At 36.0% G+C, this 18,266-nt stretch overlaps 1 protein-coding gene across 3 annotated transcripts in view; it reads right to left on the bottom strand.

Moving 5' to 3' along the window:
• Window positions 1-7,671: 7,671 nt before the first annotated feature.
• Window positions 7,672-18,266, bottom strand: part of Wdr59 (WD repeat domain 59) — an 81,861-nt gene continuing 71,266 nt past the window's right edge. For 2 of the 3 annotated variants that reach the window (XM_089247121.1, XM_089247124.1), the window contains 4 exons: window positions 16,907-17,027; window positions 14,703-14,851; window positions 10,624-10,731; window positions 8,379-8,647 (listed from right to left, as the gene is read on the bottom strand). In XM_089247121.1, the coding sequence (XP_089103247.1) occupies window positions 8,511-8,647; window positions 10,624-10,731; window positions 14,703-14,851; window positions 16,907-17,027 (515 nt within the window). In that variant the 3' untranslated portion in view covers window positions 8,379-8,510. Of the gene's footprint in view, window positions 8,648-10,623; window positions 10,732-14,702; window positions 14,852-16,906; window positions 17,028-18,266 lie in introns of all 3 variants that reach the window. The other variant, XM_089247123.1, reaches the window with a different exon arrangement.

The following is an 18,266-nucleotide window of genomic DNA, read 5'->3' as shown; positions in this document are numbered from 1 at the left end:
GGAAAAATAGCCAAAATAAAAAACGATGTGCTGGGTTAATATCGCTACATCACGGAAATTTTTTTAAGACAAGAAAAAAACTCAAAAACAGCCGATAGGTGGCGCTGACGTACGCAAGTAAAAAAAAAAAAGACACGCAAATAACGAACAGAATGCTTCCAAATCATTTATTACAGCTGTATATGTGTTCCACATAACCACCACCACAGGGTATATCACATTGCAGGCGAATCACAAATCCAGCAACGGCAGAGTGCAGTAGGTCCACATAAACGGTTTACAACGGTGTATGTGGATTAGGAGCGCAAGTTCTGGTACAGTATCATTTGCATATTTCCACCGAAGTCGCTCGTATCAGCGCCACCTATCGGCTGTTTTTGAGATCTTTTTCTACCTGTCTTAAAAAAAATTCCCGTGACCTAGCGATGGTAACCGCGCGCAAACTGTTTTTTATTTCGGTTATTTTTCCGCTTTTTATTCATTTTTAAAGTTTTTACGGACTTTTTGCCAACCCAGTATATACATTGGTATATGTTCTTTGCCCCCTCCCCACCCCGGAAAAAGTTGAAATGACAGGCCCGCGCTGCTTTTGGTACAGAAATTTTAAACAATTTTAGTATTCAACTGAAGTCTAAGCTCGTTTATGTTTGTGCCTGACAATTTAGCGCGTTGAGACCTGAGCTGTATCTTTGGCCGGGCTCTGAAAAAAGCACATGTGAATTCATTTTTTTATCTTTTGTAAATTAAATTAAATTGCACAGCATGAAATTTTCTCTAATTTTCCTACATTATTATCAAATGACCATTTAACACCCTTTTTTATTATTTTTAGTCTGAATACTCTAAATTTAGACTGTGACGGGAAAGAAAGAGAAATATCTCTTCTTACTTCTATATATAGCTTCAATTCTAACTTTAATCTATGTATATAAAATTGATTTTCTGTCTGTGTGTGTATGTTCTCTACACAAATCTATAATTTTACATCGATCGTCGCCAAATTTTGCATATATACCAAACAGGTCCCGATTAGGCTGTTTCAAAAGTTCGTCAGAGCAAGGCAAATGCTCGAAATGGACGAAAAACTGTTGGGCAACAATGATTCCTGGGCCTCAGCAATCACTTTCGTAATGCTTACAGACATTTAAGTTTTGGTTTTTTGGTTTTTGGTGTTCAGCTCAAGACAAGTGAGAACCAAATTCTTTCTTTGCCCTTATTTGGCCACTCCCGAAAAATTACTGGGTGGTGCAGGATGTATGGGCCATGGATGAACAAGAATGCGCACTTGACCCATTTGTTAGAGTCCATTCTATATATACGGCCCCCACACCCTGTGTTTCCTCAAGTTATGTCAACATTTTCGCTGTCAAGCTATGGCTCAAAAGAGTGATAGCGCGTGGTGTCATAAAAACTTTTATTGTTCCAAAATTTTTAAAAATTATGTCTAAACTAGTGTAACCATACGTCTCGTATTTTCTGAAACAGTCCCGACTTTTATGCAAAAATGTCCCGGTTTTTCACGTATTTTTACACTTGGAATATATACATCTCAACAGTTTTTTTAGCTAGAAATTTCAAATTCTTCTTTCATAATGTAGCAGTTATTTAAAGGTACTAACCACAGAGTAATAATACTATAGAGTGCGCGCGAGGGGTTACAATGTGAAGCAAAGATCCGGAGTCACGTGACTCCGGTCGAAAGGCTGGTCAGGGAATCTCGCTGGCAATGCTTTCCTTATGGCTACTCGTATGACGATCTACACGTGCTGTCTTATTTTTCATTAGAATGGTCACCACGTGTGCAGCTTTCGGATGTTCTGAACGGTTTAGGAAAGGAGGAACATTATCCTTTCACAAGGGAATACTTTTTTGCTTATTCCCCTTCTTATAAATTAAAAATTGGAATATTAAATTGACGATGCAATGGATTTCTGACGTAATCTCAGTTTTTAACAACTCCATTTTGGATTTAATTCAATTAAAGTTCCAAGTTTTGGTAAAATTCAAATGTCATGAATCATTATTAAATGTTTTAATACAATTTTTGGCAATAAATGATTGAAATTGTGAGTTTTATGAAGTTTTAACTGAAATATACGTCTCCGCAAGATTTGGCGAGATTTGGCGAGCTAGTGAGTTCATTCGAGTTTTGCTCAACTTGGAAGAAAATATGCTTTTCAGAAGGAGAAATTTATGAAAAATATTCTATTTAAATAGAATGGGAGGAAAACTTCCCCCCCCCTCTAGACAATTGCAGTTTGGCATAAAAATGCATAACAACCTCTAAAAATAATAGTATTTTTACCCCTCTTCACACCTGAGATAAAACTATTACAGAAAAGAAATATTTTTATTCATTAATTTATGTTTGTTGTATGTGAAATTGCCTCTTCAAACAAGAAAATTAATTATTCAATTGATTTTTTGAGTCAATATCTGTACTAAGACCTGAAGTCATATATTGTGTACCTCAGATGTTATCTTGAAAAAGAATCATTCTAAAAACGATTTAATACCTTAAATTAAGATTAACATATGCATACTTTTGGAGCGAAGAGATTACATATGTCACATTTATATATATATATATGTGTGGCATGTGTAAATATTATGTTATATATATGAAATATTATATCCTAAAATATTATATATATATATATATATAAAATTACAGAATCTCATCATCAATTTCTCTAAATTATAAGAATTAAAATTCCATGTAGAGTATATATGTAATAATTTAAAGTGTGTATATATATATATATATGGAATTTTAATTCTACATGGAATTTTAATTCTTATAATTTAGAGAAATTGATGATGAGATTCTGTAATTTTCTTGAGTAAAATCTATTTTAATCCTGAAATATTATGTAAGTGTTTACAGTTTTGTGTGATGAGGTTATAAAAGGTTAGTATATTAGTATATATGTAATAATTTAAAGTGTGTATATATATATATATATGGAATTTTAATTCTACATGGAATTTTAATTCTTATAATTTAGAGAAATTGATGATGAGATTCTGTAATTTTCTTGAGTAAAATCTATTTTAATCCTGAAATATTATGTAAGTGTTTACAGTTTTGTGTGATGAGGTTATAAAAGGTTTTTCAGGAATGTTAGAAATGAAACTTTTTCTTATTGTTTGAATATTATTTCATGACTGAATATGGCATGAGTGTGAATGTGTTACATTACATAACATAATATGATGCATTATAGTTAATTAAACATTAATCATGAGTATATAGAGTAATTGTAATGTTCTGGAAAGATATATTTTTGTTTCAATAACCCCTAGTATAAATAAATTTTCGAAATTAAAAGCGACAAAGTGAATGAAGAGAATATTTAAAAATATAAATGAATTAGGCTTTACAACATATACGATTTTCTAGCATTTATTTTTACTCCAACATGTTATGTATAATGTATCAAATTTACAGTAACATAAACATTATATATTTGTTGTATACAATATTTTGTTTCCTGTGTGTGTATAGATATTTAGAAAGCTATTAAAAACTGTGCCAAAAAAATTTATTTCATGAAATTTATACTGTTTATATTCACTTCCTTCAACATGTGTTAAGAAATTATTAAGAATTATCCCTTAATGGAAAATAAAAAAATTCGGTTTTCCAATATTTGTTTATTTTATAGAATTTATTTTTTCAAATCTGATACTCCCTAAATATTTCACATAAAAATGAGTGAAATTCATTGAAAAAATAAAGGAAAGTTTTCATCAACTTGATCGAATTGAGTCAAATTTCGTTACAGCAACATCGTAGCTTCTGCGAAAACGCGCCAAATGTAATAGCGCAGAACCTGTTCTTTCCCCGACAATACTGCTCATCTTTTCTTCACGTTCGACAAGTTTTATGAATAGCGTGCGCGGTCTATTTATATCTTAAGTCTATGGTACTAACATAGGCGTACGCAGAATTTTCTCGAGGGGGGGGTTTATTTTTTTCCCTGCAAAATAACACTATAATCTTGGCTCGGGGGGGGGGGGGGGTTAGAACCCCAAACCCCCCTTTGCGTACCCCAATGGGTACTAATAATCAATATTTAATGAGAAATAATTAAAAGAACTATGTTTTAGCGTTTTAAAAAAAGTTCCGCACATAAGAAAACATCACTTTTAACATCAGATTTCAAACAATTCTGAATAAACACTTAACCAAATGTTGTATAAATATCTAAAATTGGTTTTCGTTAAAAAATATCTTGTCAATCAACAAACATGGCTACCTTACGTAGGAAGAGGAAGACAAATGTGTTTCAACTATACTTCTACATCAAGGGCGTAGCGAGGGGGGGGGGGGACTTAGGGGTCTGGTCCCCCCCCCCGAAATGTGAGAAAATGACCGAAAAAAGGGAAAAAGATGGCCAAATCCATTGTTCTGTCACTTTGGTCCCCCCCCCCCCACGAACGAAATTTCTGGCTACGCCCCTGTTCTACATTTCATAAAGCTACAAGCTGCATCGGGGCGCGGTAGCCCGGTCGATAAGATACTCGCCTAAAATACCAAAGGATGTTTAGAGGTGTCGCGAGTTCGATACCCGGTTCGTCCTTGTCAGAAAACTTTCCTGACACAGGGGTACAACAAAAAAACGGCGACTTGACCGCAGCAAAAAATTGCTACCGCAGGGAGTCCCCCATCGAGGGGTTAGCGCACCAACCTCTCGACGAGTATAAAAAACAAGCCTGCCGTTCGGAATCGGCAATAAATTGTAGGTCCCGGTCTAATTAGCCCTCGTGTGCAGAAAATGACCGTGGTGCGACAAAAATGATCAAATGATACAAGCTGCATCCGTTGGCTGCGCTGCCATCTATATATATATTTGGTTTTATTAATTTTTTTTGGAACTATAAGATTTATAGATTAAGTTTAAAAACACTGAGAGAACACATATATATATTCAACCATTTTATCGCTACTAGAGTTAAAAGTTAAGCCCGATCTAGTTAGAAATAACTTCTGCCGTTTAGTTCCCTTGAACAAAAACGGCATTCCGAGTCAGGCTTGGGCTTAGACCCGAAAGTGTTAATGGTACAAACATAGTCCAGCCGATTTTCCAATTCGGAGGGAAGCACTGTAAAGGGCTGATCCAGCCCGGGGACTCGGAGATATATATATAATTCTCATTTTTGTTTACTATACTATTTTGTATACTATAAATGCACTATACGGAGCCCGCCAAAGATCTCAGCTTAGGGGACACTACTGCAAGATGTGAGGCCACTCTAGACCGTTGTTTCTCAACTTTGGAATCCCGCGGCACGGTTGATTTCTTTTTCTTGATTGGAAGGCCTGGGAAGGCCACAAGATTAATCGGAAATAAATGGGTAAAAATGAAGCAACAAACCACTCACGGCACAGTTTGGCGGATGCCATGGCTCGGCGGTTGAGGAACACTGCACTAGACCATAGTCTCCCAAACTTTTTGTTTGGACCAAAGTGATAGAACAATAGATTTTGCCATCTTTTTCCGGTCATTTTCTCACATTTCGGGCCCCCCCCCCACTCCTAGGAGCCCGACGCACACTTTTGGAAGCACCGTGGTACTCCTTTATATTCGGCCTAAAAGTTGTCGCAACACAATGGCGAACGAGTCCGATGTCGGTCTTCTCTTGAACTCTCTCGTTCTGTCGCATGCGTATACTGTAGGATTTCGTCGTTCGCTATAGCTAGTCGATAAAGATCGACGCGATTGAAATAAATAAAAAAAATTCTTTCGCTGGTGAAAAAATTGGTGCCCTTTCACCTGTCCCCCACAAAGATGGGGCTGACAGGACTGTAGCCCTAAGGCCCGGGACAATCACCATCATTGTTTTTCATGCTATAAATTTACTACAGAGGGCCTCCCCCCAGTGAAAACTCTGGCTTGCGGAAGCCGCAAAGATCCAACAGCCCTGCTCCAGGATGTGCGATGTGGGGAAGATAATGTCCTTTCTACGGAAAACAAATATTGTTCCCAAGGACTCCCTACTGCCGTGGTCTATTACAGTCCCTCCCCCCCCCCACACCTCCTGAAATTCCTAGGAATTATCACGTATATATTATATATCCTGAGAACACTGATTTAGGGGGAATATTACAGATGTTGAAAGGTCCGGACAAGCAAAGAAAGAAAAGTTCTTTTTTGCCCCAATGTAGGGTGGCCAGGGGCGTAGCCAGAAATTTCGTTCGGGGGGGGGGGGACCAAAGTGACAGAACAATGGATTTGGCCATCTTTTTCCCTTTTTTCGGTCATTTTCTCACATTTCGGGGGGGACCAGACCCCCCCAAGTCTCCCCCCCTGGCTCCGCCCTTGAGGGTGGCTATATATTGACATTGTTCTTTTTCTGTTGCTACTCACCCATCCATCCCTCCAGGGCAAAAAAAATGAATGAATAAAATCCGAGAGAGAGAAAAGAAATATTGAATGCCACAGCTTTTCCAAAGCCTAGATTTTAGGGAAAAAATCGAAAAGATCTCTGGAGAATCAAAAAGAAAATCTGTGACCTTCACTCAAATTTTGTGACTTTTTCGGGACTTCCATGACCTTTTTCTCATTCCGTCACTTTTCCATGTTGGTAGACACCCTGCAGGAAGATTATGCCAATTCACCAAGTAGGCTGCATTCTTGCTATTTATTTACACACATTCCCTGAGGTTCCTTCCCCTTTTCTCTCTCTCTTAATCTGGTAACTCAAAATTATTTCGAGTAGAAATATAAGCAATATAGTAATAAAAAAGGAAGTATTCACATGAACACTTTATATTAACCCATTTACGTTCACACTTTAAGCAATAAATTTGATTCATGAACAGTTGAAGTATACTAGCGATTTATCTCAAAACTGATATTACTGTTAACGTATAAGGAAAAAAATAAATGTGTGAAGCAGGTTTTACATTCCTTCCCTCTCTCCCTAGCCACCTTACCCATATACACAGGGTGCACAGCAAACGGGGGGTGTGGCCTTTTACTGACGAATTGTTGATCCTAGAGATATACTTCCAATTAGAAAAAGTTTCCAAATAACGTAGTACTCAGATATGTCATTCACGTTTCAAGGGGTTGTATAGTTATTAAAATAAAAAAATAACTTTTTATACAGTCCCCGTGTGTCCCAAAACCCAATTAGAAAGTTGTTTCCCTGTTTCACCTGATGCCAACAAAAAAATCCATGTTTCTAAGTGCAATATTCACAGAGACATTCAAATTCGAAAAATAGAGGAAATTTGGGAAAAACAACTTTAAATGCTGGTAAAACGATTTTTCTACCTTTAGAGCTGTTTTTCCCCAGCTTCAGCCCCCTCAATGTTTTCTTCATGTGGGCAAAACTGCCTAGAGGTAATAATCACCCGATGATAAGGTTACTAGGTTATCTGTTAGTAGAAGTAGACTCTCGTTAATCTGGCACATATCAGACACCCGGGTGTGCCAAATCACCAGATTACTGAAAGTCAATTGAAAAAGCACATTTAAATAGTATAAACTTCTACGCTTGAAGAAAACCCGCTAAAAAAAAAACTGCACCCATGGCCGGATTATCAAGAGTCTACTGTACTGTATATGCATAATACTTGAATAAAATTATTTTTATGAAACACATATGATCAACCATTAAAAGTAATGCAATTTTCACTATTGAAATATAAACATACGAATAGTAATAAAATCTTTATTAAACATTATATTACACAGCCCATTAAATTTTCCCAAATAACAGAAAATTTCATTTCATATAAGACTGCTTCTGTGCATGTCAAAAGTTGATTCAAATTTGTTTTGTAAATTAAAGGTTTCTGTGAATGAAGTAAACAAATTCATAGGTAGATAACTTGAATAAACCATGATCAGATCAAGATTTAATTAATTAATTTATAACATAATTTGTAAGTCAATATTACATGCATTCTGAATAATGCAAAATTAAAGATTTTGATACCAATAATGAAACAACTAAAAAAAAGATTCATATTCAGTTTCAAGTATGCAAATATTGAGGCATTCAACCCTTAAAACTGCTCCTATTGTCTATATGGGATGTTGATGATGAACATAGAGAGAAGCCTGCTCAATCATTCTCTGATAATTCTAAAAAGGGCATATAGTATACAAATATATATTATGGGTTTTTCTTGCATTATTTCCCTATTTTCTGACACGGTTTACCTCTTTTTAGACTTTGTTTGATGCAATGGTCAAGTTTGATTGAGATATATTTTTTACAAAATAAAACTTGCAAAAAAATTTTTTTTTGCTTGCCCAGAGACAAACATATCTCTGACTATTTGCGCAACCAAAGGGTTAATCAAAAAGTATTGAAATAGTATTTGTTTGAATGCAAGGAACCCCCCACCCCAAAAAAAAAAAAAAAAATTGAAAAGGAAACAAAACTTTTTTTTCTTTAAACTCAATGCATTACAGAATGTTGAAACACATCATTGACTGTACAAGAAATAAAATATTTATGTATTTACAAATTATTACAAATGTTTTCAATTACGTTCCAAAAATAACAGTTCCTTCTAGACACTGACAACCACATCCTGATGGACAAACATCCATACTAGTAAACCATTCTTCCAAATGTGATGTATGACCACCATGTCCACAAGATAAACAAAAACTTCCTAAACCTGAAAAAAAAGTACACAAAATAAAAAACACGAACAATCTGCGTTCATTCACCAATCTTCAATCTACTGAAGCTTTCATGTAGATTAGAATACCTAGTAAAACTCAAATACTGTCTAGTAGGGTTTCTGAATTCCAAAATTTTTGGAACTTTCAGGAATCTGGAACCTGGGAATTTCTGAAATCATATTTCTTGTTTAGACTTCATAGATTATTGAAATTAAAACAATATCTGCATCCCTAAAGCTGACCCTACATCAGAATTTTTGCCTGCTATATGAATTTTCCAGTTGAGAGTTTAGCTGTATGTGGCAGCACATATATACAGCTTGGAGGGAACATTGTTGAAAACATGGCAATCCTGTCAGCAACTGGACATTATCTGGCATTCTGAAGCATCACCATTGACAGCAATTAATTTTCCACCTCTCGGTGCATCTGATAAATATCACTCACCATTGTCAACTTTTTTGCACGAGTTATAGCAAATAGTCTATCCAATAATATATTAGTATGAAATATTTTCTCCAATATAACAAGCTTCTTCAATAAGTTTTGAACCATTCAAATATTCATGAATTATTACTGAAAGCACAGTCTAATGCAGTAAATGTGAGCAATCAATCTTCACTAAAACAGCCTCTTTTTTTTTTCTCATGGACTATTTTTACAAATACTGCAGTATGAGATGTTTGTCATCACAGACCTGCAATATCTTAATTTGTTTATGTCATATATGATTTTTTTCAAGTCCGCCTTTTTACATCATTATATAGGTAAATTTTCATTATACAAATTACAACTGTTTGGCAACTTTTTTTATTACCACACAAAATTTTGTGCTATTTGCTAAGGATGCCGGGATAGAGAAAATAGGAAACACCATAATGACCCTAAAAGTGTTTGATACCCCATATAATGAAGTAAAGAAACCCAATCATCCTGTTACCATGTTATTTTTATTCAGAAAATTTGCTCCTGCCAATTTCCATTATTGCACTAGGGACTTATTCAACTACATTTTCACTAATCAGCGCTTTCACATAAACTTCGCAGCAAAAACTCAACTAATCTCATTCACTGTATATATTTCCTGTATTTTACCTGGAGCTTATCACAAGAAAAACATGATCGGAAAAAACAATGTAGCAAAGGAAAATCATGACAGAAAAATACAGGGTCAACAAAAAAATAAGTTCCTTACTCCAGAGAGCTCTGGAGTACATCCCCCTTCTTCAAAATGAGATAAAATTTTCATTACTGATAAATCAAATGATGTGCTTGTCATTTATTAATGAAAAGTAGTACAAAATCAGTTGATAGGTGGTACTAGAGCACACATATAAATGTTTGATATATAGCACTAAAACTGCTTAATATATCCCCCTTCATTTTGAATAATGTTCTTTAATTGCAAACCATATTTTCCACAGCTGAAAGTAGTAAGCCTACTGAAATATCCCGAACATAGTACCAAATGCTGTCCTGTGCAATTAGAGCACATTCTTCAAAATGAAATTGGACAAATTGAGCACAGTTTTACTGCTACATATTAAACAAACATGTAAGCAAATTCGATATTCATTTGTGTTCTCCAGCACCACCTAGTGATAAATTTTTGTACTATTTTGTTTAATAAATGACAAGCGCATCATTTGAATTATCTGTAGTACAAATTTTGTCTCATTTGGTGCAGTATAATGTGTTTTAGAGCTCTCGGAAGTGGGGAACTTATTTCTCCCCCTAACCCTGTACATAGCACACAAACAATGAAGAGATAGTGATAAGAATGAAAATCGCAAGACAATGGTATGTAAAGGTGCACACATCTATACCATGTTAGTGACACAAAATGTTGTTTTGGCATAATCGAAAACTTGACAAAAAAAGTTAATTCATATATTGGAAATTCACCTTGATACTTCAATGCAGAAGTCATGCACATATACTGCAGAAAAATGATCAAATGATCATATACCTTTGACTCCTAAATGGCACACAACACAGGATAAAGTAATCACTTTGCATTTTGAACACTGAGGAGCAGCAACATCAGTATGACAGTTTTTGCATTCAGTAACGAAGTCTACAAATGAAAAAAAATAATAATTTGAAATTAGATAAATAAACAACAAATGTTTTAAGGCTCCTAAATAATTATTTGAGAGTATCAGCAGGATAAAGAAAATAAAAATGAATAATATTTTCTCTAAAAACATAAGGGTTGACTACTGTGAAAACAATTAATCGATTAAGAGGAATCTTCAAACAAAGCCTCAACATCAAAACAGAATTGCACAGAGAATTTTTTTTTTAATTAACTGATGAAAGAAATGGATGAAATCACTACAAGTTAGACAAAACTTTATAGATATGCCCCCTAAATATGCTATACCACAAAATAAACAATGGGACATTTATTAAATTCTATGTAGTGTCTGCTCTCTTGGTTATAGAGGACAGACAAGGAGATCCATAAAAACAAGATTAAATGAGCACTCTCACTGTGTTAAAAATCGAGAATGTGAAAAATTGACCATCACCACTCACTGCTGGCAAGAGAGCAATAGATTTAAATTTCAAGAGAACTGAGAGTTTCTCACTAAGTCAAGTCCACAGCAGATTTAGACCTCTACAAAGACACTTATATTCGGGCATTCAAAATATACTAGTGAACAAAAATAAACACTACTGATTGAACTGCTATGACTTCGATTCATTAAGAGCAGGAATTCTAAGACAATTTTAATAGACTAATCAAGTAACTCCATTTCACAAGGGGCCAATCAGGGTGCTACATTAGTTTTACACACAAGCTCCCAGCTTCATTCTGACCACAATGTTTGAAGTGAACAGACACTTTCTTACACTGAGCAACCAAGAGTTGAGATTTGGCATTCAACCCAAGTGGGATCCTTAGTCAGCATGATTAGTAGTTATGTATTCTTCCTCTGAAGACGACAACCACTGTGTGTCGAAATGCATTAGGAATTTTGTATTTTTCAATTTATTTGTCGTATTCTTTGGTAATTATGTAGTATTCTTGGGCAAAGTAGAAACATTAACTAATTGAAGGTTCTTTTGCAACATTGATTCAGTTGTTTGAAAATGACTTTAAACTGCTAGTTCTATAAATTCAGGTAGTGAAAAATAGCTGTGGTCTGTAAAGTCAGTTGAAGTAATTTTTAATTGTTATTTAATGTTAATGCTTTCGAGAATTCAGTTGGTATTATAGCAAAAACTTCATTCAGCTCACTATAAATGTATATTTTGTGCATCTTTAACCACTTCACGTACAAGTTTTTGGCAAGGAATTTGGATTACCTCTATTTGATGAATCGGCAATAAATCTAGTAACCTAGTTAACCTAACAGCATGTTAAAAAAAGAAGATAGGGGAAAAAAAATATAAAAAGAAAAAGTATAATTGATAAAGGTAGATAAAAGTTATTTTAGAGTCCTCTTTTCACCCTCACCCTATGCAAGTTCTCTTTGTTCTTATATATATATAGTAGAAAGATACACTATACATGTGGGAAAAAAATCATTAACAGGAGTATAGAAAGAAAGAGCAAAACTTCCATAGAGATATGGTTACTGTAAAGTTTTGTGATGGTGAAAAGAGGAAAGAAAACACAGAACTTGTTTGGATGCAATATTCTGCCCCTGATCATGAAGAGGTTAAAAATAACTTTTTGAAAAAGGGGTCATTCAAGTATTATGTCAGCATCGATGGGGGTTCCGATTTTCTGACTTTTGATGACGGAGGGGGGGAGGGTTTGGATGATGCTTATGTCATCAACCACACTTTATGAAGATATGAAATATTCTTGACATCTCTTATTCGATGCGCTAAAAACGGAGAAAAACCTTTCGATATATATCGGGTACCTGAACTAACATTCTCCCTATTGATAAGTCCCCTACAGAGCCACTTCAGTGATCTCTGAATGTTTCACAGATCCTTCAAGTGCTCTAGAAATGTGTCTGGTCTGCTTAAGTGCATTGGAACTGTGCCACACATCACTTAAGTAATCTGGAAATATTCCGCGGGTAACTTGAGTGATGTAGAACGGCATTGGGGGCCACTTGAGTGCTCTAAAACTGCCACATGTTACTCAAGGGATCTCTAAATGTGCCACGGATCGTTTAAGTGTTCTGGAACTGTGTCATGGGTTGCTTAGTGATCTTTGAATGAGAAAGTGATCTTTGAGACCTACTTCAGTGATCTGAAAATGTGTCATGGGCCACTTAAATGCTCTGGATTTCTGCCATGGGTCATTTAAGCGATTTGTAAATGTGCCACTTAGTTCATTTTTACAAAATTAGGTTTGAGGGAGCAAGCCAAGTCAGATAACCTTCAGGGCCACATTTGGTCTGTGGGTCAAGGGTTTGCAATACATGGCTTAAAGGGTGGGTCGCAATGAATTTCTTAAAAAGAAATTTTGAGTTCTTCAAATAGCATTGAAATGAACAGAAATTGATTATAGCAACATATAAAGGTATTTTCTCTCGAAATTTAAATTTTTAAAAAATATTTTTTGCATTAAAGAGTTTTTTTTCATCTGGGGGAAGGCGCACGAGCCCCCTATGCCCCCGCTCCCATGTACATTTCTGATCCCACTAATATGCGCTAGGAGGTGGGGACAGTGCTGATGAAATTTTGCTGACGAGGGGGGGGGGTTAAAAATGGCTAATTTGCTGAAGTAATACTTGAATGGCCCCAAATACTCAAAAATTACTTGTAACTCATACTCGTTATAGCACACTTTTACTGCATTTGCAAAAAAATGGTTCTAGCAGCGGAAATTCTGTGCATCATGTCAAGGTCAGCTAAAGAACTGAAACTACTTTTGAAAGAGGAATATTATTGCTAAAGTGATAGAGCAAACCAAGTTTCCACATAAGCTGGAAAGGATTCAAAAGAAGGGCCACTGGGTTCCACAGCTGTGAACTCTCAGCTGCAAACAAGAGTAGGTACTATAATTCTCCTGAAGTGTTCCTCTCTAGATTCCAGATGATGAATTTGCTGCTCAAAATTGTATAACTTTCAACAAAACATGTCTCAACTACAATAATTCAAAGAGGCAAAAATTGTAGTGAGCATTCAATCAGTATCACAAAATTAAATATCCATCCAAAGGTGTTTTTTTTTTAAATATGGTGGGATCAGCAAGATGTTATACACCATGGATTGCTCCAACTTGGTAAAATACTCATTGTTGAGTATTATCACAACTATCAATTTATGTCAGTGATGTGCTGGAAGAAAACGTCCTCATATTAGGAGGGGAAGAAGAATCATTTTACTTCAAAACAACACATATTTACATTAAAAAAGACTTCAAATCCAATCACTGACTTGGGCTGGGAAAATTTTTTGCAATCAGCACATTCTCTTGATTGTACTTCAGATTCCTGTGACTATAGCCTGGCTGGTACTCACTTCACTTTTGACAAGGAAGTTTTTAAAAGTATTGTTCACTTTATCAACTTGAAACAACCCTATTTTTCCTGAACTGGTATTCAAAGCGCCCCTGAAAGATGGCACAAATGTATACAAGGCAACACTTACTCTCAAAATCGAAGAATTCAAATTTTAATATGTTCCTATGACAGTTTTTTTTTTAAATCGGGAATTAAGTTGCACCTGAAACTATTTAGCTCACTTCAATTTAATACACTAAATTCAAGTTCTTTTAAATTCAATTATCAATCAGTAATGAAGTGAGAGAATTAATTGGAAATAACATTTATATCATTCTCCTGCGGTGTGTATTACATTTTGATTCAATATTTGACAGATTATAGAAGAATTAAAAACAAAGCCCCCAAGAAAAGTTTTCTTATCTCATTTGCTACATTACTACATGCTAGAAATGTTGGGAATCTTTAGCCTAGTCATTTGCAAATGGTTGTTAACTCTTAGTTTCAGTCTAATAGACCTTAGCATCTGAAGATGCCAGCTATGTTTTCATAATGCACCAGTGTATAAATATCTAGGTATTTAGTAAAAAATTGAATTTTTTTTGTCAAATAAACTTTTGCTAATGCATACCTATGCCTTTACGCTTTTCTGGCTGATCATGCATTGCTTGGTATTTCAGTACTTGTGCTCTCTGATCCAGAAGGTTCCATCTATGTAACATATCTGCATAGGCTCTTTTATACATGTCATATTGGTGTGACATATCAGCGTCTAAAAATCTATAATGTAATAAAGATACTTAAATGATTGGATATATGTACTAAATCATTTTAAATAAAAATATTTACCTGGATGAGAGAAGCAGAATGAGTTCATTATGCAAGGATTGTGAATGAAATGGTGGCAAAATCATTAGTAAAAAAATTCCATTGATTGTATCAGATAAATATGTTACATCCCTTCAATGTTATTACCATCATGTCCAGAAGCTTTTCCACCTGTCTGAAAGCCATTTGATGCCCTCAGCTAAGTGGTTTTTTCCTTTCACCTAAATGAAGTGTCCTATTGTAAAGTGAATCCAGCCCTATTTTGACTTGCACAAAATGCACTGACCCATCATGCAACCGCCCAATACTCATACATTGAAATGAACAGAAATTGATCATAATAACATATAAAGATATTTTCCTTCGAAATTTAAATTTAAAAAAAAATTGTTTTTCATCTGGGGGGGGGGGGGGCGTACGAGCCCCCTATGCCCCCGCTCCCACGTACGTTTCTGATCCCACCAATATGCGTTAGGAGGTAGATGGCAGTGCTGATGAAATTTTGCTGACAAGGGGGGAAGGGGGATCAGAGTTTTGCTGCCTTTTGCTGACAAGTGGGGGTGATGAAAATGGAAAATTTGCTGAATACTTGACGGCCCCATATGTCACCACATATGGGGCCATGGGGACTGCGGTGACAAGTCTTCACATATTCCTCAATAACATTCCTGAGCCTTTTTGTGGCAGACCATCTCAATTTTAACTCAGTGACTGTTAACTTTTGTAAAAATGCTTTAAATCAATTGCAATAACTCTCCTCACTTTGATAATTCACAAAAAAAAAACCCATTTTTTTTATTACTGACCACTTCACACACTTATCATGAACTCATACAGACACTACTATACGAAGGTTTTTAACAACTGGCTGTTGCGAAGATATATTTTGGAAAGAGAGGAAATTCAACTGCCCCTGTGGGGAATCGAACCCATCATGACTTATGCTCATTTGATCATTTTTGTCGCACCATGGTCATTTTCTGCACACGAGGGCTAATTAGACCGGGACCTACAATTTATTGCCAATTCCGAACGGCATGCTTGTTTTTTTATATACTCATCGAGAGGTTAGCGCGCTAACCCCTTGATGGGAGACTCCCTGCGGTAGCAATTTTATGCTGCGGTCAAGTTACCGTTTTTTGTTGTACCCCTGTGTCAGGAAAGTTTTCTGACAAGGATGAACAGGGTATCGAACTCGCGACACCGCTAAACATCCTTTGGTACTTTAGGCGAGGATCTTATCGACCTTTTGTACCGCGCCCCATGACTTATGCAAGGATGACGTCACTCTCCGCTACCATACTTTCGTATGGTAGCGGAGAGTGACGTCATCCTTGCATAAGTCGCCATCTGGTGGCAGCATCAGCAGTTGTGAGCTTGGCCTGAATCTGGTCCAGCCGTCCATCCGGTACAGTACATGGGAGAATATCTAATGAATTGGTGCATGCTAGAAGGTGTTACCATGGCCCCCCAAGGGTGGAGTTGACAGGGTATCAGCTGTGGGTCCCAGGACAATTACTGCTATGTTTTGTTTTTTTATGCTATAAATTCACTATAGAAGGGCCTGTGAAAAGTCTAGTTTGGGGACCCGCTAAAGATTCCAGACTAGGGGCACTGCTCAAGGATGTGGGAACCATGGGTGTCGCGTGCATACATGTATTCCTAATATATTTATGTCAGAGCTATGCATGCTACATGTTTGAAGTGCTGCTATCGGTCTTCCATATTGGAAGTGAACGTAATGAATTCCCAAATTCTTGTGTTTTGTAAGCATCATGTTCAAGGGTCTGTCTGCAATGTGCGTGGGAAGACTATTTTAAATAAGCGCATCTCACCTAAGTGTAAAACTTGAATTTTATAGAAAAAGAGGTGGGGCATTTTGCACTGATGTAGCAGTTACGTTGAATAAAATATAAATTCAGTGATTTCCATTAAATAAGATACTTATTTCAAGAAACAATAATACAAAAATATTTCTTCTCTGTAATGTATATTGAGTTGTTTTACTTTGAGTAACATTCAACAGATGGCTTTTCAGAATCTCTGTAATCCATCCCACTTTCTATTAGCTTATAGTCTTCTAAAGAATCTGACCAGCTGTTAGAACGATTTCGCTTTAGGTTTGCTCCTTTGGGGAGAGAAAATACCAGCAATTTAAATCGACCAGTTATTGAAACAAAATCCAAAAAATAAGAACCATCACTCTACAACAAATGTAAAAATACACAAAATGAAATAGAGGCAATAAATGTAGTTAAACCTATTTTTATAAAGTCATTTAACCCTTACAACGGCAATCCTGATATATCTCAGGTTCTTAAAACCTTTTCAAAACGGCAACCATGAGCCCAAATAAAGCTGTTAGGTTTTGTTTTATAAGTTTTCTTATCTCGATAGCATGTTTTCCTCTCTCGTATCAATCAATGTGTGCAATAATGGTGCTGCAATCGGATTATGATTATATGCAAGTAACATTAAAAACATGTGTTAGATAGTTTCATATTGAAAATATTGGCAAGGCTTAAATTCAATATTTTTACAGGTATTATGGAGATGAAGGCAAATATTGGGAAATGAAGGTAAATATTATGTCCATGTAATAATAAAATGTTTTTTATTATAGCAGTATGTGTTCTACATCAGTGTTTCTCAACCGCTGGGCCGTGGCCTGGTACTGGGTCCTGACATCATTCATACTGGCCACAGGTGATTGGCCATTTACTTTTTCCTCATTTGTTTTCCATTAATCATGTTTGACCAGGCCTTCCAGTCACAAAAATAAATGAGACCGGGCCGCTGATTACCAAAGGTTGAGAACCACTGTTCTACATGACCACTACCACAGGGGATAACACATTGCGGGCGAGTCACAAATCCAGCAACGGCAGAGTGCAGCAGGTCCGGATGTATACATGACACCTCTCTGCAGATCGCATCTTTCAGTTCCAACAGATTGGATGGACCAGATCGATACACCCGGAATTTCAAAGCTCATACCAGCGCCATCTATCAGTTGTTTTTGGGTTAATTTTTCCTGTCTTGAAGGGGTTCCCGTAACCTAGAGATGCTTACCTTGCATGTCGTTTTTTGTCCCAGTTTTTGAGCATTTTGGGGGGTTCCTACAGACTTTTTGCCCACCCTGTATTTTAAAAGGTACATATATTGGTTCTAGTTTTTGTAATTGCTTTTTTATTAATTAGGGTTGCTGTCATTTTGAAGTACACTGAAGAGCCAAAAAAACTGGTAAACCTGCCTAATATCGTGTAGGGGCCCAGCGAGCCCGCAGAAGTGCCGCAACACGACGTGGCATGGACTCGACTAATGTCTGAAGTAGTGCTGGAGGTAATTGACACCATGAATCCTGCAG

Source organism: Pholcus phalangioides, unplaced genomic scaffold, assembly GCF_987345545.1.
Source record: "Pholcus phalangioides strain wild (caught in Gottingen) unplaced genomic scaffold, Ppha-v1.0 ptg000017l_1, whole genome shotgun sequence".
Lineage (NCBI taxonomy): Eukaryota > Metazoa > Arthropoda > Arachnida > Araneae > Pholcidae > Pholcus > Pholcus phalangioides.
Note: the sequence above shows the minus strand (reverse complement) of the source record. Positions and strands in the feature narration are given on the sequence as shown.